This window comes from Macrobrachium nipponense, chromosome 14 (assembly GCF_015104395.2).
Source record: "Macrobrachium nipponense isolate FS-2020 chromosome 14, ASM1510439v2, whole genome shotgun sequence".
Lineage (NCBI taxonomy): Eukaryota > Metazoa > Arthropoda > Malacostraca > Decapoda > Palaemonidae > Macrobrachium > Macrobrachium nipponense.
In genome coordinates, this window is record NC_087207.1 from 38,270,702 (window position 1) to 38,295,391 (window position 24,690).

Genomic DNA, 24,690 nt, shown 5'->3' on the forward strand with positions numbered 1-24,690 from the left:
CATATTTCTTCGTGATTTTCCAGTTGTAGATTTTCGTTTCAGTCTGTGGAACACTTTGCACATGATTGTAATTCAGACATATTCTTCATAACTCACGTTACCAGTATCTGATTTAGTTGAATATCTATCAGTATTCATTACAAATCTTATAATTACAGCTGCAAGTCTTTCATGGCACTCATGGGATTACACGGTGCAGTAATGTTTCTTTCCTTCAACTACTAGGCTATGGAATTGTGGCTCCTAATAAAAGCAAGGATGTTGCAGTCGGAGCAGCATCCATATTCTCGCAAAACCTCTCGTTCGAGTGGGGTCAAGAAACTGATACGTAACTCATTCAAGAATTGGAGGTCAATTGTTGCCACAGTAATGCCCCATCAGCGAATCAATTTTCGGCCTTTTTTTAATGTATTAATGCCTTTTGATACATTGATGCCTTTTGAAAGAACTTTTGCCTATTTTTCTGCCTCGTATTCCGGTTCGAGTGACGAAAAGGTAGCTTTGCAAGTTGATGTGTTTATGGAAATTACACTGGGAATCAGTGCCACGATTTCTACTCATGTCTGCTTTCCTTTTTCTTTTTTTTATAATAATAATAATAATAATAATAATAATAATAATAATAATAATAATAATAATAATAATAATAATAATAATAATAAATAATAATAATGTTTTTTTGTTAAAAATGACTGCTGCTTCAGCACTATTAATCTTGTAAAGAGTCTTCTCTATTTTTCTGATGACGGCTTTCTCGTTGTTGCTTAGACTGGCGAGCAACGCACCAAAGGGCATGGTAAAATTCGGTTGAGTCATTTGATTTATTATAACTTATACAATTCTCTCTCTCTCTCTCTCTCCAACGCGACGTTTCCTCCTGATCGACAGGACATTATCAAGCGATAATTGCTGAGGGACTGAATTCCAGTGGTTGTTGTTTAAGATTAAGCTGGCCTTGTGCCAGCACGGGCTCTTGCATGGTTCGAATAAATGCTCGTATGAAATGAGGCTCTAATATGACTTTCAAGACCTGCTATGCTCTAGTTGTTTATTTATTCCCCGAAAGATAATGCTTTGTGTATAAGTGCTATGATATGGAACTTGGAACTTCAGGAGTTCAAGCGAAGGTATTAATACCCTGATAGATTTCTCCTTCCATTTTAATCATTTATTTACAGTTTCGTTTTTTTTCTTCTTACTTTGTTCATTTATCTGTTTTTCTCAAGACTGATCTCTTTCTGTTACTTGTTTCTAATGATCACCGTATTCTTTGGACGTCTGAGTTTCAAGTCAATGGCCCCTGATCTGAATAATAATAATAATAATAATAATAATAATAATAATAATAATAATAATAATAATAATTATGAACTCCATATTCTCTGGAAGCCTGAATTTCAAGCCAATGGTCCCTGTCGTCTTGGTCCATACGAATATCTTCTGAATAATAACAATTGTGAACGTGTCGTCTTATCCTCCAATTAGCCGCCCTTCTGTTCATTTACATAGACATAAATTGCTCAAGTATTTTCGTACTGCGTTTGTGGTTCATCTGGGTTGGCTATTAATGAATGTTGTCATGGGGTGGCATGGTATTATTTATTCTTCATACTCGTTTGTCCTGTCTTTCTGGCTCATCATACAACCGACCGCAACTCCTCCTGCGATACTTATTGTTGCTTGTTACAATGACGTTTCGTTGCGCTCTGTGAATTTGTCTGATCTGCAGTTAAAGCATTTACGTACACACAAAGAGAGAGAGAGAGAGAGAGAGAGAGAGAGAGAGAGAGAGACTCCTTTGGTAGTTTGACGCTACATGATTAGACTGCTCTTAGTATTCCAGCGGCGACTTACGCCAACCAAGGTTCGTTTCTTAACAAGCTGACATCTGGGCCGTAGGCAGTTGTGTTTCTCGATTTCTTTCCGTTTGAGGAGCACCGTTGCCAATTTAGCAGAACTTTCCACATACGCCGATAGCTTTACTACGAATTTTTTCCATGAATTTATGTATATTGCAAACTAATACGCGAAAATCACTTATTTTTAAACAGACCAATTGGCAACAGTGCATTTGCCCAGCACGAAGCTGGGAAGAATATTTCAAGTCAAAACACATAATGCATCGGGTACGATCACGAACGATAGCGTTTATAGTAATATCTATCTTTCTATAAAGTATATAGTCTTGTGGACGTGAGATTGAGGCCACGCAATTCTATAAGGAAAGTCCTCCCTCGTTTTCATAAAAAATTACATGTTCGCAGACAGAGAACGTAATCAAAAAAGTTAAGGCAAGCAGGCACTTAATACTCCATAATTTTCAGGTGGCAATTATAAATATTACTTGCAAATGTTTATACACACACACATAAACTATATATATATATATATATATATATATATATATATATATATTATATATATATATATGAATAATTATCACATCGAACCGTGATCCATTTATATATCAATTCAAGCTACAAATGTCCTTTAATATCTAAATTCACTTTACCTCCCAAATGATATATTTTCATATATGTACCGAAGGGGAATTTTTTAATTGATAATAATTTCGTCCCCCCATGGGATCGAACCACCGTCCAAGTGGACGGGGACGAAATCAGGACAGTCAGTGACGCTATCCAATCAGCCAACAGAGACGCTATAAGTTCATATCGATTCTGACCTTACAAATCACCTCGATCTGGATGCTTTCGTAATTAGAATCGATATGGAACCCCGTCTACCCATTTGCCAATTCGAGCGTTTTGACAGCCCGTACCTTTTGTTTATGAATATTATCACATCGACCGTGATCCTTTATATATCATTCAAGCTACATGTGCCTTTCATATCTAAATTTCTTTACCTCCCAATGATATTTTTCATATATGTACCGAAGGGGAATTTTTTAATTGATAATAATTTCGTCCCCCCATGGGATCGAACACCGTCCAAGTTGTACGGGACTAAAATCAGGACACAGTGCAGTGACCTATCCAATCAGCCAACAGAGACGCTATAAAGTTCATATTCGATTCTGACCTTACAATCACCCTCGATCTGGATGCTTTCGTATTGAAATCGATATTGAACCCCGTCTACCATGTTGGCCATTCGAGCGTTTGACAGCACGTAGCCTTTTGTTATGAATAATTATCACATCCGAACCGTGATCCATTTATATAATCATTCCAAGCTACAAATGTTCCTTAATATCTAAATTCACTTTACCTCCCAAATGATATATTTTTTCATATATGGTACCGAAGGTGAATTTTTTAATTATAATACTTTCGTCCCCCCATGGGATCAGAACCACCGTCCAAGTGGACGGGGACGAAATCTCCAGGACAGTCAGTGACGCTATCCAATCAGCCAACAGAGACGCTATAAGTTCATATCGATTCTGACCTTACAAATCACCCTCGATCTGGATGCTTTCGTAATTAGAATCGATATGAACCCCGTCTACCATGTTGGCCAATTCGAGCGTTTGACAGCACGTATAAGCCTTTTGTATGAATAATTATCAAACATCGAACCGTGATCCATTTATATATCAAATTCGAAGACTACATGGTTTCCTATCTAAAAAATTTTTTTCTTGGACCTTCAAAACTTTGGGACCCTCGAATGGGGATGCTTCATTTGTATGTAGAATCGATATGAACTTTTATAGGGGCCCGTCTACTTTGAATCGATTGAGTATAGCGTCTCTTGTTGTTGGCTGATTGGCTAGCGTCACTGACTGTCCTGATTTCGTCCCCGTCCACTTGGACGGTGGTTCGATCCCATGGGGGACGAAATTATTATCAATTAAAAATTCCCCTTCGGTACATATATGAAAATATATCATTTGGGAGGTAAAGTGAATTTAGATATTAAAGGACATTTGTAGCTTGAATTGATATATAAATGGATCACGGTTCGATGTGATAATTATTCATAACAAAAGGCTACGTGCTGTCAAACGCTCGAATTGGCCAACATGGTAGACGGGGTTTCATATCGATTCTAATTACTAACGAAAGCTCCCAGATCGAGGGTGATTGTTAAGGTCAGAATCGATATGAACTTATAGCGTCTCTGTTGCTGATTGGATAGCGTCACTGACTGTCCTGATTTCGTCCCCGTCCACTTGGACGTGGTTCGATCCCATGGGGGGGAACGAAATTATTATCAATTAAAAAATTCCCCTTCGGTACATATATGAAATAATATCATTTGGGAGGTAAAGTGAATTTAGATATTAAAGGACATTTGTAGCTTGAATTGATATATATATATATATATATATATCATATATGATATATATATATATATATATATATATATATATATATATATATAACACCTAGGGTTTTTGATTAATAATGTATTGTCCATGTGTTCTCTGTGACCTGTGGAATGTGGAGAACAGTGAGAAGCAACAACCTGAGAGTAGCTGACAATGAGTATTCTATAGGTGGCGTGAGATAAAAATGCTTAGTTCGACAAGTCAATGTACGACAGTTTTATGAACTCTTCTCAAAGTGCCTTTGTGAAACTGGATGCAGCTAGAACCGTGAGGCGCTAACAAACTGTGCGTTCGTATGTGCGTGTGCGCCTCTTCCCTTTAATAGTTTCATACGCAAGTCTATGGGGGGATTTTGATAGAGGATCTTGGAGACAAAGGCAAGATGCCGTGGTGTTCACCGGGGAGTTTTTATTAACTGTTTAAGTGTTCCGGTTGCTTGGGTGAGTGTTGAAGAATTTTAGCCAAAGAGTGGCTTATTATCTGTTTGACATTTTCAAGAATATCTGATTTTTTATTTTGTTGCTAAACTTATGTGTACTTACCGGGATGTGTTCTGTATCTTTGAAACAGACGATTCTGGAAATGGAGGGGGACAAAGAGTTCCCAGATGGGTGTAGACTTTTTGGTGACTAGACATTTTACTATTTCGGGGTTTTTTGAGTTAGTCTGTAAGACTCGATTACTTGATTATCCATTATTTATTCATTGTTAATAAATGTTAATGTTATGATGCGACTCTCTCATTTTCATTACCTGATAGAATGGAGAGAAATAGGTGGAGAGAGAGAGAGGTGTCGGTGCTAGAGAGAGAGAGAGAGATTCCTTGGAGAGAGAGAGAGAGAGAGAGAGAGAGAGGGATTGCCGAGAGAGAGAGAGAGAGGATGTGTGTAATGCTGTGTGTTGGTTTGCCTTCCGTTAGAAGATGAAGGGGTTAGGGGTTATGGCTTAGCGATAGTTTTCGAATGACAAAGCCTTTGTGGGATTGTGGAAAATTGTTAAATTGTTGGATCTCGGTTGCTAAGTGAAGGGGGTAGAGAAATATCCGTCCGTGGGATGTGGGATGAGGAAAGAAATTTCTATTAGGGTCATCAGATTTGCTCCTACTGAGATTCTTCAGGGCGTGAGCCGTTAGAGTAACTCAGTCTGGTTTGTAAGTGAGAGTTGCCAGGTGCCTTCTTGCCGATCGCGTTTGCATTGTGCCGACGAGATTTCCGTATCTTACGCGAATTCCGAGTTATTTTTGTTCCCATTATGGAGTGGTGAGTGTTAAAAACTATTGTTTTGAAGGGGAGGGTTTTTGTTTAAATATTTCAGTGTAATGGGATTGGTTCAAGAGGTCAAAAATTTTTCTTGTCTTTCCGCATTGTAGCAGAAGTGACGTGTTTTCTTTATTCACGCCTGTTTATAATAGACGTTTTCGTCTTTGTTTAAAATATGAGGGGTGTATTAAGATGTTTTTTTTTTTCTGTGTATGTGAACTGTGCTTAGATAAGCATATCTGGCTTGGAGACAGGAGCGGTCACTGAATTTCACGGGCTCAGCACATTGCGAGGGGAGTATGGCCTGCCTCGAGGGAGGGCATTGCGAGATGGGTACTAGTGTATACCTTGGGAGGGGGTCCTCAGACACTGTTTAAGGGGAGATGGGGGACTACTGGCATGCCTGGGGCTGTTCTGCCGCTTGACTGAGGGGTTGTTCTAACGGGGGGGAGAAACCTTTTTTTTCTCATTGGGGTGAATTCCTTTTTTTTTCTTTGTGTCGGGGTGATGGGGGATGGGTTTGGCCTTGACCATGGATGCTAAGATATCAGCTGATTGATTAGTTGATGAAGTGAAACGCCCGTAGAGTCTTTCTTTTAGAAAAGAGATATTTTTTTCTCTCTTGGAGGAAGAGAAAAGGAAATAAAAAGAGAATTGAAATGCATTGTATGGGTGTATGTTTTCCTTGTGCTTTCGAAGACAAATATATTGGGGAGACACAGATTATTATCATTTTTTTTTTATTGTGTTGGAGAGATTACTTTGAAAAATGGTGCCGAATGATGTTGCCCGGTGCCGTATATGGTGTTGCATCTGGAGAAATTGTGTCATAAGGTTCAGCAATACTAGTGTAAGCTATTTTGAATTTCACCCTTACTTGAGATCTTTGCAAGAGAATTATTGCTCTGGAGAGTTATTATTATTATTGATAATTATTATACTTGAGATATGTCACGGGAGGGTTGCTTAAGTATAATTATCATTACGGGAGACTTGTTTTACGAGAGATTTGAGATATTTCATGGGAGATTATTTTATAATTATTACAGATAATTATTCATGGAGAACTATTACAATGAATTAATGGGAGAAGTCTTGTGTTATTATTGTTGAGTTTTGTAACTTTGGAGAATATTTAGTGATTCATGGGGGATGAGTTTTGCTGAATCTTGATGAATTTGACTGAATCTTGGTGAATTGTGGTGAAACTTGCTGAACTTTTGCTGAATTTTGTGCTGAATTCCTTGGAGAATGGACAAGCATTGACATTGTTGATATTTTTTTTTTCTTCATACTGATACTGGTGATTTTAATGATAGCAAATTTTGGTGATTTTGTGATAATGATATTTCTGATACTGATTTTTTTTATACTAATACGTGGGTGCTGTAATGCTATCAAGGGAGGTGAAATCTTTTTTGAATTTTGGGAGGAACTAACAACACATTATTTTTGTTTTTTTTTTCTTTTTTTTATGTGTTCAGCAGATAATTGCTTGACATCTGGTGAGTTACGGGAGATAGTGAACAAGGCCGTTGATTTTTCTTTTCTCTTTTTTTGGATGTTAGCCACAGCTGACACAAGTTTTTTTTTTTACCATGGGTGAATATGAGTTTATTTTTTCTCTCCAGTTGGTGCGAATATTTTTTTTTAATATCTCAGTTCATGACTTACAGTCATTGTTCGGGAATGTGTTTGTGTTTCAGCTATTTGATGCTATAGAGAAATATATGGGAGAATTTTTTGCATGTTTTGAATGCATATGTAATGGCACTACATTTTTTCTCTGGAATGTTTGTGTTTCCAGAAATTGTGAGTTTTCTTGCACATAACCTTTGTTGTATTTGTGACAACTTTGTGAGAGATAGGAAACTTGGTTAAGTTTTCTAGTGGCCTATGTCGTAGTGCATATGGAGAAGTCTTGGATAAGACTCTGTGTATTTGGAGTTCTGTTATAATGACTTGTGGCACATTGGTGATTTTTTCTAGAATTTTCTAGACAGTTTTATTTGCCGAGTTTTGCCCTTTTTTAGCAGTTATGCTAAACGGAGAGAGTTTTATAGTTTTTGACTATAACATTGAGTTATTCTCTGGAGAATTGGAGATATGTTATTTTGGAGAGATAATTGAGTATATGGAGTGGAGTAATTAGAGGTATATATTATTTTGGAGTTATAATTTGAGATATATTGGAGATGTATTTTTGGCCATTTTTGATATTTGCCAATAATGGTGATGAGAGCTATGTTTAGTTCAATTATTTTGCAGCCATCTTTGTTGCAAATGGCGACACATTTTTTTGGAGATTATGGGGCAATATTTGTGAGTGTGTGAGTTAGTTGCCTTGAGTGCACATTTTTTTGGAGGTAGGATTTCATTTTTTTTTTTTGATATTCCTTTTTGGAGATATATTTTTTGGAGCCTTGTTTTGTTCCACATGGAGTTTTTGGGGAAATAGAGGTAAATATTTTTGTATTTGCCGAAATAGAGGTGATTATTCTCTATTCCTGGAGTGGTGTTGTTTTTTTCATTAACATATGGCTATTGGAGAAATAAGAGAGAAATATAAGGGGGTTGGTTATTAACCAAATGGAGGAAATATTTTTATAACCGGAGTGGTGTTATTATTAATATGGTGAAATATATGGAGTTGGAATTAATCTTGGGTGGGTGACCTTTTTTTGTGGTTATGGAGTTTTTTTTTTGAGCCAAGAGGAGATTTCTGTGGTTCTTTCTCTTTGGTTTCGTGACTATTTAGAGGCGAGTGTCATTACTGCATTACGAGTCCTATGGAGGTGTGTGCATTTTTTATGTTCACAAGTGTGTTATTTTGGAGGCATATAATTTGGGGCAAAGTCATGTTGAGAGAATGTCTTTGAGACAAATGTTTGAACACATTAGTCATATCCTGGAGTTAATTCTGTGAAATGTGTCTGACTAGACAATTTTTTATGCTGCTGTTAGAACATGCGTCCGCAGGCGATTTTTCTGCTGACAAGCGATGTGATGAGCCGTGTGCCAGACTTTTCCTCTGATGATGATAGATCAGAATTTTAGCAATATCTGGAAATGTTGACAATAGCATTTCACGAAAGCGCATGGGTAAGAGTTTGCTTTCTGGCAAATTCCGTGGCTTTACATGGAGCATTTCTTGGGGAAAATGCGGGGAGTTATGTATATCATACATATGTTATGTATTTTGTGATTGGGGAAACTTATTTGTGATTATCCTTTTTTTATTATTTTTCTTCCTTTCCATATGAGAGATATAATTTGGGGGATTGAGCTTAAATAGCATTTCTTTTTTATCGGGAGATGTGATTTATCGGGAGTTGCTGTTTACGTAAATGGGAGTTTGACATTAAGTCTCATTGTAATTAATTGTATGAACAGTAAAGGGGTTTTTGCTGTTAAACATTGGAGATTTTTACTGATTTTGTGGGTTGTTCAGATATCAGAGCTTGAGAGAACATTTTTGGGTCTGGGTGTGTTACGTGATGATCTTTTTTTCCTTGGGTTCATTACGATTTTTTCTTTTTTTTTTTTACTTATGAGAACATTCGAGTTTGAAATGTGAGTGCAGAAGTCCGTGGAGTAGCTGTGATTTCTGAGTTGTGTGTGTGCTGATGAGTGAGTTTGGAGAATTGGGTTGGAGATGTTTTTTTCCTTTGAGAGTTGTGATAATGACTTATGATTTAGTAGTCATGTTAAAGGGAGTTAATTGGGAGACGTTCAGTTAGTATTTCTGACTTTTTGGGATCATTGTTTGATAGAAGTAGTATGTCTGGGTTAGTTTTCTTAGACTGACCAAAGACTCGACTGACATACTAACTCACCAAAAAAGTCATTTCCCGACGCCAGCAAGACATCCACCAGCCCTGCAGAGAGTGTTGCTGTTATTTTACCCCAGGGTGATTACAAGAGTTTCCACGTGGGTGATCAAGAGAATTCTACAGCGTGTCTTTTGGGGATCTGCAGAAGCCGTGAGAAGTCTTCTACAATGAGGGAGGCATTCTGTCTTCCTACAGCTGCTACAGTCTGCTACAGGAGCAGCTACTTGCAGATGAAGAGAGAAAAATTCTAGTGTTATTGGGAGATAAAAGCGCAATATACTTTATTTTATAATGCCAGAAACGTGCAGTTTTTACTTGTATTTTATTTTGAGCCGGCCAGTGTGTTTTGTATTATATAAGCAATTTTGCTAGGCGGGAGCTAGCATGGGGTGGCCGAGCTATATAACGCCTAGGGTTTTTGATTAATAATGTATTGTCCATGTGTTCTCTGTGACCTGTGGAATGTGGAGAACAGTGAGAAGCAACGACCTGAGAGTAGCTGACAATGAGTATTCTATAGGTGGCGTGAGATAAAAATGCTTAGTTCGACAAGTCAATGTACGACAGTTTTATGAACTCTTCTCAAAGTGCCTTTGTGAAACTGGATGCAGCTAGAACCGTGAGGCGCTAACGAACTGTGCGTTCGTATGTGCATGTGCGCCTCTTCCCTTTAATAGTTTCATATGCAAGTCTATGGGGGGATTTTGATAGAGGATCTTGGAGACAAAGGCAAGATGCCGTGGTGTTTGCCGGGGAGTTTTTATTAACTGTGTTTAAGTGTTCCGGTTGCTTGGGTGAGTGTTGAAGAGTTTTAGCCAAAGAGTGGCTTATTATCTGTTTGTCATTTTCAAGAATATCTGATTTTTTATTTTGTTGCTAAACTTATGTGTACTTACTGGGATGTGTTCTGTATCTTTGAAACAGACGATTCTGGAAATGGAGGGGGACAAAGAGTTCCCAGATGGGTGTAGACTTTTTGGTGACTAGACATTTTACTATTTCGGGGTTTTTTGAGTTAGTCGTAAGGGGGGGGGGGGGGGGGGGGGGGGGGGGGGGGGTAAGGACCTCGATTACTTGATTATACCATTATTTATTCATTGTTAATAAATGATTAATGTTAGATGCCCACTCTCTCAATTTTTCTTAACCTGTTAGAATGGAGGAGAAAGAGGTGGAGAGAGAGAGAGGTGTCGGTGCTAGAGAGAGAGAGAGAGAGATTCCTTGGAGAGAGAGAGAGAGAGGGATTGCCGAGAGAGAGAGAGAGAGAGGTTGTGTGTAATGCTGTGTGTTGGTTTGCCTTCCGTTTCGTGCTACACGCTTACCTAATGAATAATGGGGGGGAATCCCCCCATTACATATATATATATATAATATATATAAATATTATATATAATATATATATATATATATATATAATATATATAATAATAACAGAGCGGCAGTCATAGTCATTAGTGATTACTAGCAAATCATTTTTGTTTGATGACTAAACCTACATAAAAGTGTAGTTTTCTTACAGTGTCAAGAGTTTCAACGTCTCTCTCTCTCTCTCTTCTTTATCATAATCCTCTGCAACGCAACCGCCCCCCCCCCCTCCTCTACACCCTCCTTCTTGCCCCTCGGCCTGGAAGCGGCGAAGATATAGATGGCAAATTGTGGCGGTGAATACGCATGTCGCTCAGATAATGCTTTCATTAGTCAGCTAACGGTCGAGCAGTCAAGAAGCAAGGAGACGACCTTACAGTATCTCCCATACGCAGATCATAGCCCCTCCCCACCCCCGCCCGATACTTCCCCAACACACCCCCTGCCCCAAAATACAATACCAACCCCCCCCCGTCCCCCCCCCCCCCCCCCCCGGCCGACCACAAACTCACAAACTCATCACCCTCCCCTCTCCTTAACTCGTCTGTTGTCAAAATGGTGACCTGTTAAGTTCGATGCATTATAAAGCCTCTTACGCATCTCCTATGTAGGATACACAGCGCAGTATTCAATTCCCTTCGAAGGATGCTCGACCGACTCATCCGTGGGCGTGCCGAGATCGATCCTAGGAGGAGGAATGTCGTCTGGTAGTCACCCGACTGTCGTGGGTAGCTATCAAGGGGAAAAGAACGCGGTGTCATAGTAGATTCACATCAACCGCTCATTTAAAGATTAGGCCATTCCTTTACGACGCTCTTGATTCACTGTTGATAAGCCAATGACCGGGCTGGAAACTCTCAGTCTCTCGAGAGTTCACATAGGTATACATCTTTCAGGAGAGGTGGAAAATACATCCTGCCTATGTGAACTCCCGAGAGAGACTGACAGTTTCCAGCCCTCTGACTGGCTTATGAACAGCCAATCAGGAGCGTCGTAAGAGGACTGGCCTAGACGTCAAATGCACGGTTGATGTGAATCTACTATAGCAACCGCATCTCAAATGATTTGCCGAAAACAGGACACTGGTGGCTCTTGTGAATGAACTCAGCTTTCTGTGAAAGCGCTGTCCTCTCCGACCAGCATTGCGTCCATTTGAATGTTATTCTCATTTTCATTTTCGAGTTTTGTTGTGGGAAATGCATTTATGCGAGATGTCGACACTCTATATGGCATTACCGATGCAAGCTCTCTCCAGATGGCTCTGAGTCTTGCTAGAGAGAGAGAGAGAGAGAGAGAGAGAGAGAGAGAGAGAGAGAGAGAGAGAGAGGAAAGCCACACTTCATATTTTGAAAAGAAATTCGTGGTGTGTACGTTTTTTTGAGAATGTATTTACTTATTGTCTTGTGAATGTATTTACTTACGCCTGTGTGACAGTCCTTATTATTATTATTAATTTTTGGTGGGGGTGTATCGTAGTCCTCCAATTCGACTAGGTAGTATTTATAGTGTGGGGTTCCGGGTTGCATCCTGCCTCCTTAGGAGTCCATCACTTTTCTTACTATGTGCGTTGTTTCTATAAGCACACTTCTGCATGAGTCCTGGAGCTACTTCAGCCTCTAAGTTTCCAGATTACTATTCAGGGATCTTGTGATCGTCCTTAGAGTTCCTATGATTATGGGTACAATTTCCACTGGCATATCCCATATCCTTTTTATTTCAATTTTTAGGTCTTGATACTTATCCATATTTTCCCTTTCTTTCTCTTCAACTCTGGTGTTCCATGGTATTATTATTATTATTGTTATTAGCATTCAAATTATTGGAGAAATAAATTTCCCAATGCTGAAACGTCTCACATTGAATCATCTTCAAAAGGGCCGATCTCATTAAATATCCATCTTGACAAGTGGAGAGGCAAAGAGCAGCTCCTCAATGAACCAACTGCTTTGATAATTGTTTCTCAGAACATTGAGAGTTAAAAGGCTTTCGCTTTCAACCTTTCAACTGTTCTTTGTAACTGGTTGGCGCAACAGAAGCCTGAAAAAAAGTTTAATAAAATGATGAAAAAAAGAACTGAGAAACTTGCAAGCGACCCCAGGAGTCTGGTGTGAGCGTTGGGTCATTTCAGATGCTACCTTGAAACTTCTGACGCAGGGTAGTAATCATGTAGGTCTCGTGCGTGTTTCCGAGCCTTAGCACTCTATATATATATTTCTTTAGTTTTAGGGGCAAATTTGATTAATTTTATATTACTGATTATCTATCTGTTGAATTTCACTTATATACATTTGTTACTCTACCTTGCGATGGGTGTGTCCTCGATCCCTCTCCAAATGTGTGTTCTATGCCACGACACAGGTAATCAAATAGTGTCCCCTCTTCTTTTGCGTCTCGTATCGTTAGGCACCATACACCACACGCTACGAACACACACACAAACGGAGACGCCTTTTGGAATGCCATAGCAACCGAGCACATCGCAAGACCCAGTCATGTGATCTCTGAAAGTTCGTCAACCTCATATGGCATGGTCACCAATTCTGACTGTTTTTTCATTTCAGCATTCTTCGAGGAATCAAGCGCTTGTCACTAAGCCCTCCTGTCTCTAAGCGGAAAAAGCTGAGATTAACAATTCATCACAACACTTTCTTTCAAGACATTTTTTAAAGTTCTGTTCAGAGGAAACTTGCTTGATAAGCAAAAATACCCATATATTGATTTACGACTATGTATAAATTATCCATTGACATTTCAGTAGATGAAACTTATTCAAATGGAACAAGCACACCAAAGGGCCCATTGACTTGGGATTCAAGCTTCCAAAGAGTGTTGGTTTCAACCTTCCACCGCGGACCCCACACTGCAGCAGTATCTAAGCATGCTACAGAGCCAGTGGTTTTTCAGCCAAACAATGCATCTTCGGGGGAAAGATTAATCCTTTTCTGTCCCTGTGATTCCCTCAAAAGCTCTGTGTTTCCCACAGGTTGGTTAGAGGAAGCTCGACTAGATATAAAGGTCGATTTATAGTGGAGGGAGAAGGAACTGAATTATTTTAAGGTATAATTGATTGTATTTATAAATGTTTTGTATATAACTATACATTTGTGTTTTACTTAGCCCTATGATTTGTTAAGAACATAAGCAAGCCAAATGATTATTGTATATCTATATACACTTATATATTTATACCTGAATCACGAAGATGTGGCACATGATGAATGTATAGATAAAGGCAAATACTCCTAAGTAAAAGTGAAACAACCAAATGGTTGCTAGGCCTTTCGACACACGGTCCTGTACTAGCTAGTAAAGGATCGTGTATCGAAAGGCCTTGCAACCTCTCCATTGTTTCACTATTCCTTCGTGGCATTTGCCCTTATATATATATATATATATATATATATATATATATATATATATATATATATATATGTATTATATATATAATATATATATATACATATATACTATATATATATATATATATATATATATTGTTAATAAATGCCAAATATCTGGTTACCATTTATCAATTATTACCTCACCAAAAACCAGACACCTGAACCCTCATAACATGTATTAAACGACTGAATACTCTAAAGGCAACAGTGATCCCTTAACACTAACCAGTATTGCAGAAAATCAGACTAAGTTCATCAAAACAGGTGTGAGGTAATCTTGTAAGTAATTAAATAAATCAAAGGTCATCACTCCATCAACAACTTTAAAAGTCTAAGTATATATTTCCCTGATTTCAGAGGTCTAAGTACTTCCCTGGTTTTAAGTCACTTCAAGTAAATTGAAGGAAAGCAAATCAATTACCACTCTATGTTTCTACCTATCATCAATATAATCATAATCATATATACTGGTATAAAAATAAAAACACTTATAAAAATTTTAAATTCAAAAATTTATTATCAAATTCAAAATTTATAAGTGAAATTCACAATATCAGGGAAAATTACTGTTACTTGAAAACAAAGTAAAGTTTAATTAATTCTTGAATCAAATTAAGTAAAATTAAATCAAAATTAATTTAACACAAAATTCAAGAAAATTAATTCAATCAATATTTAAAAGTGTTAGGCAATAATTGAAAATTAGAAAGTAATTCACAAGTACTAAAAAATAATAAAACTTGAAAAAAATTCTAAGTAAATGCAAATTAATTCACAAATATTAAATTTAATTAAATGTGCAATGATTAAGCAATGAAAATAACTAAGTCAATTAAATTGTTAATGCAAATGAAAATATAAAATAAAAAGACACACTTCAATAAGAAAATGAAATAGTGCACAAACAATGGAACAAACACAAAACACAAAAAATAAGCAATGTGTAAAAGTGTAAATGTTTTCACTCAAAACATTGTAACCATCAGTTTTTACTAAAACTTCATAACCACCTGTTATTAGTTATTAGTTAACCAAACCATCATAACCATTAAATGTTAGTTATTAGTTAGTCACTGTTCCTAACAATTATTAGTTATTAGTTATTACCTAACCGTTATTAGTTGCAACTAATAAAAATATAACACACTTTACCTTTTTGGTATACCAATTTCTTTCTTTCTCTGCTGCAGGCTTGATTCACACTTTCACAAAAACCAGGCGCCGTTACAAAATAATGTTTGTTCAGATTCCACAAAAAAAACTAAATAACACTAAACAAACTCTAAGAAATATCAAATATGAAATTCTCACAAGTTACGAGTGACCAATTTACGTTACGTTAATATAATCTCAATGATGTCGAGGGAGAGAGAGAGAGAGAGAGAGAGAGAGAGGGAGATCTAACCGCCTCGAGGTTCTATGATATAATGAAATCTTCCCTTGCTAAAACTGGACAGGGCAGATGACAATAACGTTCTTGGCACAAATGCTTCCAGAAAGTTCGAAATCTGACGCAATCTTCATAAAGAAATGTGCAATCTCCACATGGCTTTGATTAAAGACATACGCGTATGAGTCCAGTCTGTTAAAAAAAAAAAGAGGTACTCTACTCGATCGAAACGGAGGCTGAACGACAATTAAGATTGACATGTTTTGATAACAACGCAAGACTCGATTCTATCACTATCAAATGTGTTGACAGATTTAGGAAAGCAAACGGATCTCGCATATCCTCTAATCTTACAGTGTTGACATAAAAGTTAAACATTCGTAGTTTCGAACAGACAAAGAAAATCTCTCTCTTTTTACATTCTACGTTAATATATATTCTTTTAAAATAAGTTATGCAAAATCTGAACACACATTTAAAACATCCTATTCTAAGCTATCTAGGAATCTGAAAAAATGTTACACAATCTACATGACATTTCAAAGAGGGAAAATATGCATTTTGAAAGTAGCAATATATAATATACCTCCCCCCAGAAGATTTTTTATCACGGTGTTGAATCCAACGATTCGCAACAAGATAAATAATCAGCAACTACATTGTTTTTGCCACTAATGTGCTGCACTCTCAAGTTATACTGTTGCAGGCACAAAAACCACCTGGTCAGTCTTTGATTATGGTTTTTCATTCTCTGGATAAATGACAGTGGATTGTGATCAGACAACACTAAAATTTCTTCATTCCTAGGTCTATTCATATACACTTCAAATTTTTTCAATGCTGTGATTAAGGCTAAAGTTTCCTTCTCGATTGTCAAGTATACTTTCTGATGTTTTTTCAGTTTTGTAGACATAAAGCACACAGGATGGTAGATATTATTTTCATCTTCTTGAAGTAGAACAGCTCCAACACCACAGTACGACGCATCAACTTGTATCACAAATTTCTTGTCGAAGTCTAGAGCTTGAAGTACTGGTCTTGAAGTTAAAATGGCTTTTACCTTCTCAAAGGAATCTTGAAACTCTGGAGTCCAAATAAACTTAGCTTTGGGACTAGTTAAGTCTGTCAAGGGAGCTACTACGGCTGAGAAATTTGGGCAGAAACGACGATAAAATCCAGCCATCCCCAAAAATCTTTGTAGCTGATTCCTGGTAGTAGGTGGGGTAGCCTTACGGATACCTTCTATATTAGCATTTACTGGAGCAAGAAGGCCTTTCCCAACTTCAAACCCAAGATACTGTACAGTTGCCTCGCCAGACTCACTCTTCTCTAAGTTGACTGTTAATCCTGCTTCTTGTAGTTTCTTGAAAACTTTCCTCAGAATCTTCAGATGTTCTTCCCACGTTGTAGAGTAAATCACGATGTCATCCAGGTATACACCTACTCCTTCTATTGATCCTAGCAGTTGATCCATCACTCGTTGAAATATTGCGGGTGCATTCATCAGACCAAACGGCAGAACAGTATACTGATACAGTCCAAAAGGAGTAATAAAAGCTGACAGCAACTTGGCATTCTCATCTAAGGGAATTTGATAATATCCTTTCAACAAGTCTATCTTGGAAACAAACTTGGCTTGCCCAATATTATCAAATAACTGATCTATAAGAGGCAAAGGATAATTATCAGCCACACTGATAGAATTCAGTTTCCTGTAATCAGTACACATCCTAAATGAACCATCTGGTTTCTTCACTAGCACACATGGAGAACTGAAGTGACTTGAACTGGGTTCTGCTAATCCATGTTGCAGCAAATACTGAACTTCTTTCTTCAAAACATCTCGATGATACGGTGATAAGCGAATGGCTCTTTGCTTGAAAGGTTTTCCATCTTCTTGAATCTTGATTTCATGCTTGGTCAGATCAGTACGTCTAGGCACATCTGAAAAAATTTCTGGAAAACTTCTAATTACTTCACTTAAGTCTTCACCTTGTTCAACACTCAGATGTTTCAGTTTATCCTCCAGATTTTCCAAAATTGAAGAATTATTCATCTTGCATGGAGTTAAAAATTCGTAGCCATCATCGTCTTCTGTAGATAAAGTTGTTTGGGTTACTGACACAGTTTCAGTTTTAGTTTCTGAGAAATTAGGTTTCAAGAGGTTCACATGTATCTTCCTTTGTCTTCTTCTTCTTTCTGGTGTATCAATCACATAAGTTCTATCACTTAACTTCTGAATTATCTTGTAAGGACCTTGAAATTTATTAGTGAGGGGAAATCTCTTGACAGGTAAGAACACTAACACTTGTTGACCAACACTAAAACTTCTTAGCTTAGTCTTAGCATCAAACCTCCTTTTCATTTTCTCTTGACTCATTTTCAAGTTTTCTAAAGAGAATTTTCTAATCTCTTTCAACCTTTTCCTTAAGTTCTTCACATATTCTCCTTGGCTTTCCTCTTGATTTTCTTCTCAATTTCCTGCAAGAATCTTCAACGGTCCTCTAACTTCTCTTTCAAAAATCATTTCATTAGATGAACATCCCATACTTTCTTGATAAGCACTCCTAACTTCAAACAACATTAATGGAAAACCAACATCCCATTCTCTTCCTGACTCAGAACAATACTTTGTCAGCATACTTTTCAATGTTTGATGGAACCTTTCCAAGGCACCTTGAGTTTCTGGATGATAGGCAGTGGATAACTGTTGTTTCACTCCTAACAAATTCATCATATCTTGGAATAACTTTGAAGTAAAGTTTGTTCCTCTGTCACTTTGTACTATTTCTGGTATTCCAAACTTTGAGAAAAACTCCACAAGTTTTTCAGCAACTATCTTGGCAGATATGTTTCTAACAGGGATTGCTTTTGGATATCTTTGTCACAGGACACATAATGTTAAATACTCATTTCCCTTCTTTGTCTTCGGCAGCGGTCCAACCATATCTATAATCACTTTGCTTAAGGGTTCTCCTCTAACTTCTATAGGTTGTAGGGGGGCTTTCTTGATGGTTTCATTCGGTTTTCCAGCTATCTGGCAGGTATGACACTCACGACAAAACCTGCTAACATCTTTGTGAAGTCCAGGCCAGAAAAAATATTTCATGATCTTCTCCACAGTCTTCCTGATTCCCATATGTCCAGACTCATGAGCTACTGTAACCACTGCTTGCTTTCTAATGGATATGGAATCAAAATTTGATAATATTCGCCCCATACAGCATCTCCTGGTATATCTGTAGGTCTATACTTCCTCATCAGCAAACCTTCCTTCAGATAATAACAGGTAGGAGTTTGTTGCATCTCTTCTCGATCAACAACTCTGAAGAACAAATCAGTTAACGATGCATCCTTCTTCTGCAATTCCATCAGCTTCTCTCTTGTCACTTGACCAACTTCAAGGGTTGAATTCTCAATATCTGCTAACTCAGCTACTGTAGTTTCACTACTGTCTTCAGTAACACTTTGACTACTCGGAGTCTCTTCAGGAACATCAGGTTCTTCTTCTTCATCGTCGTCGTCTTCTTCATCTTCTTGGGAAATCTCTTCTTGGTCAGCACTATGGGAAACTTCACTTCCCTGGAACAATTCTTCTAAGCACAAAGATCCTTCACTTGATCCTTCTTGGGTGTGTAAATCCTCAGTTTCTTCACTTGCAGTCGTGGTCCTCTTCATACTTCTGGTAGTTACACAACTAGTTAACAGGTGTGGGTTATTCTTCTCCAACTCTACTGTAGGACTAATCCTCAATGGTTTGTCTATCACTACAGGACAAGGAATAAATGGCACACCACCAACTTCATTCCCCAACAGAACATGTACACCTTCCACAGCCAGTGAGTCCTTTACAGCAAACTCAACATTCCCTGTCACCAATTCACATGACAGGTGTAAGCGGCATATAGGAGTTACTTCCTCTCCTCCTATACCCTTCAAAATAACTGAATCTCCTGTGAGACTCTTCTCCAACTGAGGGTGAGAACCACGTACTACCACACTATGGTTACTCCCTGTATCACGTAATATCTTGACTGGTACCTGCCTTCTTCCTTCTTGAGTTGACAGCATACCCTCATAGATATATGGCTTAAAAGCCTCCACACTGCAAAGCCACTCACTGCTTGAGGTAACATTTCCACTGGTTGCTAAACATTCCGCTTGTTTAGTTTCATTCTTCTCTGGAGTCTGATTCTTTCCCACACTGCTCTTCGTAGTTTGTTTCACCTGGTCACCTTTTACAACTTGACCACCTGGCTTTGACTGCTGTTGATTCCGGTAACACTCTTGACTGTAGTGTCCTACTCTTCCACACTTGAAACAGACAACATTAGGTTTCTGTAACTGTCTTGAAAAACTGGATGAGGATTAAACATTAGCTTGCTGAGTTGTATTACCTTGTGTACTCTTAGTAGCATCACTTGTGGGTTTCCCATTAAATTTGTTCCTGTTATTTGGAAAAGACTTAAAACCTGGGCGTTGTTGACTCTGGTACTTGACATTGTAATTACGTTTACTACTGATTATATCATAATCTTCACTTTGTGTAGCAGCTTTGTCAAGTTTCTTCACTTCTTTCTCTCTTAAATAGGCTCTTATATGTTCAGGAATTCCCTTGAGATACTGTTCAAGAACAAGTAACTTCTAACTCATCAAAAGTTTTTACTTTAGCAGCTTCTACCCAACGTTTGAAACACATCACTTTGTAAGCATAATCTAAGAATGTTCCCTTCTCATCTTTTCTTAAATTTCTGAATCTTTTATTGTAGTACTCTGGGGTCATCTGGTAAACTTGTAGCACACTGTGTTTAAGTACCTTGTAGTCTTTACACTGATCAGCTGTTAAGGCTAGATAAGCACTTCTCCCTTTACCAATCAAGACACTTTGTAGTAAAACTGACCATTTATCCTCTGGCCATCCCATACCTGAAGCCATTTTCTCAAAGTGATCAAAAAACTCATCTGGAGCTTCTTCAGTAAACTTAGGGATTAACTTCTGTACTCTCACTACATCAAATACAGGGTCTTGATTACCTTGGTTAGGGTTAGAGGGTGTTACAGGTAATGTGGATCTAGCTTTTATTAATTCCATTTCCCTTTCATGTCTTGCGATTTCTCTTTCTTCTTTTATCCTTTCTCTCCTCCTCATTTTATCCTTTCTCTTTCCTCTTCTGCTGCTTTTTCTTTTTCTTCTTCTTTCTCTTCTTTCTTGTTTTTCCCTGTCTATTCTTTCTCTTTCAGCTTGCATTCTCTCTCTTTCAGCTTGCATTTTTAGCTTAATCAAATTCTCTTCTGCTTCAATGCGTCTAAGCTCTAACTCTGCATCACTTTTCACTTTCTTTTCTGCTTGCTTATTTATGAGATCAGCACGTGCTACATTCAACAACTCTTGAGCCAATTCTAACTCATCTTCATCAGTTATTCTACCAGAGTTTATCAATGATTCCATAGCAATACATCTTATTTGTGCCTTTACCATATTAGTAGACACATACCCACCACATGCCACTGCTAAAGCGCTACACTGTGCCTTAGTCAGAGTGGTTTCAGACAAAACTTGGATGGAAGGGGCTGCTAAAAAATTCCTGAACCTTGAACTGAGCCATTTTCCTCTAAGTTATCAACTTACAATTCAGTACAATAAATGAAAACAAAAACTATGAAAATGGTCCAAAAAACTTCTCCTAACCAATGGTCCCTAACTGCCTCCCCTAACAAAATATATTCTAGAGTGATAATGAAATCTGCTTTCCCGGGTCTCTGGGCACCATTAAACAATGTTACGAAGTGCCAAGTATCTGGTTACCATTTATCAATTATTACCTCACCAAAAACCAGACACCTGAACCCTCATAACACGTATTAAACGACTGAATACTCTAAAGGCAACAGTGATCCCTTAACACTTACCAGTATTGCAGAAAATCAAACTAAGGTTCATCAAACAAGGTGGTGAGGTATTTGTTAAGTAATTAAATAAATCGAAAGGAAGTTCATCACTCCATCAACAACTTTAAAAGTCTAAGTATATAATTCACTGATTTCAGAAGTCTAAGTACTTCTCTGGTTCTAAGTCACTTCAAGTAAATTGAAGGAAAGCAAATCAATTACCACTCTATGTTTCTACCTATCATCAATATAATCATAATCATATATACCGGTATAAAAATAAAAACACTTATAAAAATCTTAAATACAAAAATTTATTATCAAATTCAAAATTTATAAGTGAAATTCACAATAGCAGGGAAAATTACTGTTACTTGAAAACAAAGTAAAGTTTAATTAATTCTTGAATCAACTTAAGTAAAGTTAAATCAAAATTAATTTAACACAAAATTCAAGAAAATTAATTCAATCAATATTTAAAAGTGTTAGGCAATAATTGAAAATTAGAAAGTAATTCTCAAGTACTAAAAAATAATAAAACTTGAAAAGAATTCTAAGTAAATGCAAATTAATTCACAAATGTTAAATTTAATTAAATGTGCAATGATTAAGCAATGAAAATAACTAAGTCAATTAAATTGTTAATGCAAATGAAAATATAAAATAAAAAGACACACTTCAATAAGAAAATGAAAGAGCGCACAAACAATGGAACAAACACAAAACACAAAAAATAAGCAATGTGTAAAAGTGTAAATGTTTTCACTCAAAACATTGTAACAATCAGATTTTACCAAACCTTCATAACCACCTGTTATTAGTTACTAGTTAACCAAACCATCATAACCATTAAATATTAGTTATTAGTTAGTCACTGTTCCTAACAATTATTAGTTATTGGGTATTACCTAACCGTTATTAGTTGCAACTAATAAAAATATAACAAACTTTACCTTTTTGGTATACCAATTTCTTTATTTCTCTGCTGCAGGCTTGATTCACACTTTCACAAAAACCAGGCGCCGTTACAAAATAATGTTTGTTCAGATTCCACAAAAAAAACTAAATAACACTAAACAAACTCTAAGAAATATCAAATATGAAATTCTCACAAGTTACAAGTGACCAATTTACGTTACGTTAATATAATCTCAATGATGTCGAGAGAGAGAGAGAGAGAGAGAGAGAGAGAGAGAGAGAGAGAGAGAGATCTAACCGCCTCGAGGTTCTATGATGTAATGAAATCTTCTTCCCTTGCTAAAACTGGACAGGGCAGATGACAATAACGTTCTTGGCACAAATGCTTCCAGAAAGTTCGAAATCTGACGCAATCTTCATAAAGAAATGTGCAATCTCCACGTGGCTTTGATCAAAGACATACGAGTACGGGTCCAGTCTGTAAAAAAAAAAAGACGTACTCTACTCGATCGAAACGGAGGCTGAGCGACAAATATGATTGACATGTTTTGATAACAACGCAAGACTTGATTCTATCGCTATCAAATGCGTTGACAGATTTAGGAAAGCAAACGGATCTCGCAGACCTCTAATCTTACAGTGTTGACACAAAAAGTTAAACCAAATTCATTCGTAGTTTCGAACAGACAAAGAAAATCTCTCTCTTTTTACATTCTACGTTAATATATATTCTTTTAAAATATGTTATGCGAAATCTGAACACACATTTAAAACATCCTATTCTAAGCTATCTAGGAATCTGAAAAAAATGTTACACATCTAACATGACATTTCAAAGAGGGAAAATATGCATTTTGAAAGTAGCAATATATAACATATATATATATATATATATATATATATATATATATATATATATATATATATATATATATATATATATATATATATATATATTAGTCATAGAAAACGACCCCTAAAACTTTGCTGGGGGTCACTACTTTAGAAAGATCCTGAGTCAGTGGATTTTACAGATCAACAGCTAATAAAAGCTGTTGATCTGCAAAATCTGGATCTTTCTTAAGTAGTGACCCCCAGCAAAGTTTAGGGAGTCGTTTTCTTTGACTAATATTTTTTCGGGATTATTATCTTTACGATATTTACAGTCGTTTGTTTATGTTTTTACGGTCATCCTCAATGTGCTTGTACTAAACACGCCGCAAAGGTGGATACATACCGAGTTAAAAGCCATCGGGGTCAATGTCTAAGAAAGATCCAAAATTCTTCGCTTTCTACTTCGTTATTCTCAAGATGCAGAAATTGAATTTCGACAGAATCTCTGGAGGAGCATCGTCACTACATCATCAGCAAGGAAGATTGACAACATCTCTACGATGTAACCAGGGATAAACAAAGTGATAATCTTAGGGCAACGACACCTGGGTGGTAACAGTTATGAGGTATAATGCAAAACACTTTCGTTTTTTGTATACCTCCTCCTCTTCGGTCTACACCAACATAGGCAAGAGAGGGGGGGAGGGGCGTGGGGGGGTTTCTTATTTCATAGACATCACATCTTATATCATTATTCTATTAAACTTTCTTCGTTTCATGTCAAGTCTTGTTCTGTCTACACATCGCCCAGCAATGCTAGAATCCCACAGCATTCTCTGTGAAGGAGTCTCTTTATACACAACTGAGTCTCAGTCTCCCTTTAACTATCGGCATTGCTGGTACCCCTCACAGCCACCATCCCCTGACGTTTGTTTCTTTCGTGTCTGTGGCTCTAATCTTGCCACCACAAGCTCAGTTATCTTTGCAGAGACCAAATCTTTTAGAGGCACTGTCGGTGAAGACTTCGTTAGGCTCTACACGTGGATGTCATCTTCCTTTGTCTCGTCAGCCTCGCTGACACCTTTCTTTTCTTCGCGCTCTTGCCTGTACCCTTCGTTGACTACGCCGCCGCTGCATCCCTCGGGTGAACCATTCCCTTGGGCTTGGCGAGGACTGCAATTCCCATACCCGCCGGAGGACACTTGTGTCCCAGAGGGCATTCGCCATCTCCCTCTGTGACTGCTCGGTGCTTCCAGCCGTGCTCTCCGTGTTGCTGTTGGTTTTCTGCAGTGTCTTCTTGGTCTTCTTGAATATCTTATGCAATCTCTCTTTCACCAGCTGCCTCTTCTGCTTGCTCAGTAAGAAGATGATGAACACGAAGACTCCCTGAAGTGTATTGAGGAGGTCGGTGACGACCCTGAAAGTAATCAAAGCTCCGTTATAGTCGTGTTTACTGAACTCGAATGTTCTGTGTTTGAGTACACAGTGTCATTCATTATGA

At 37.5% G+C, this 24,690-nt stretch overlaps 1 protein-coding gene across 1 annotated transcript in view; it reads right to left on the reverse strand.

Annotated features, from left to right (window-relative positions):
• Window positions 1–24,690, reverse strand: part of LOC135226198 (probable G-protein coupled receptor Mth-like 1) — a 134,248-nt gene that overhangs the window by 29,623 nt on the left and 79,935 nt on the right. The window contains exon 6 of the mRNA XM_064265642.1: window positions 24,378–24,606. Within this exon, the coding sequence (XP_064121712.1) occupies window positions 24,378–24,606 (229 nt within the window). The remainder of the gene's footprint in view (window positions 1–24,377; window positions 24,607–24,690) is intronic.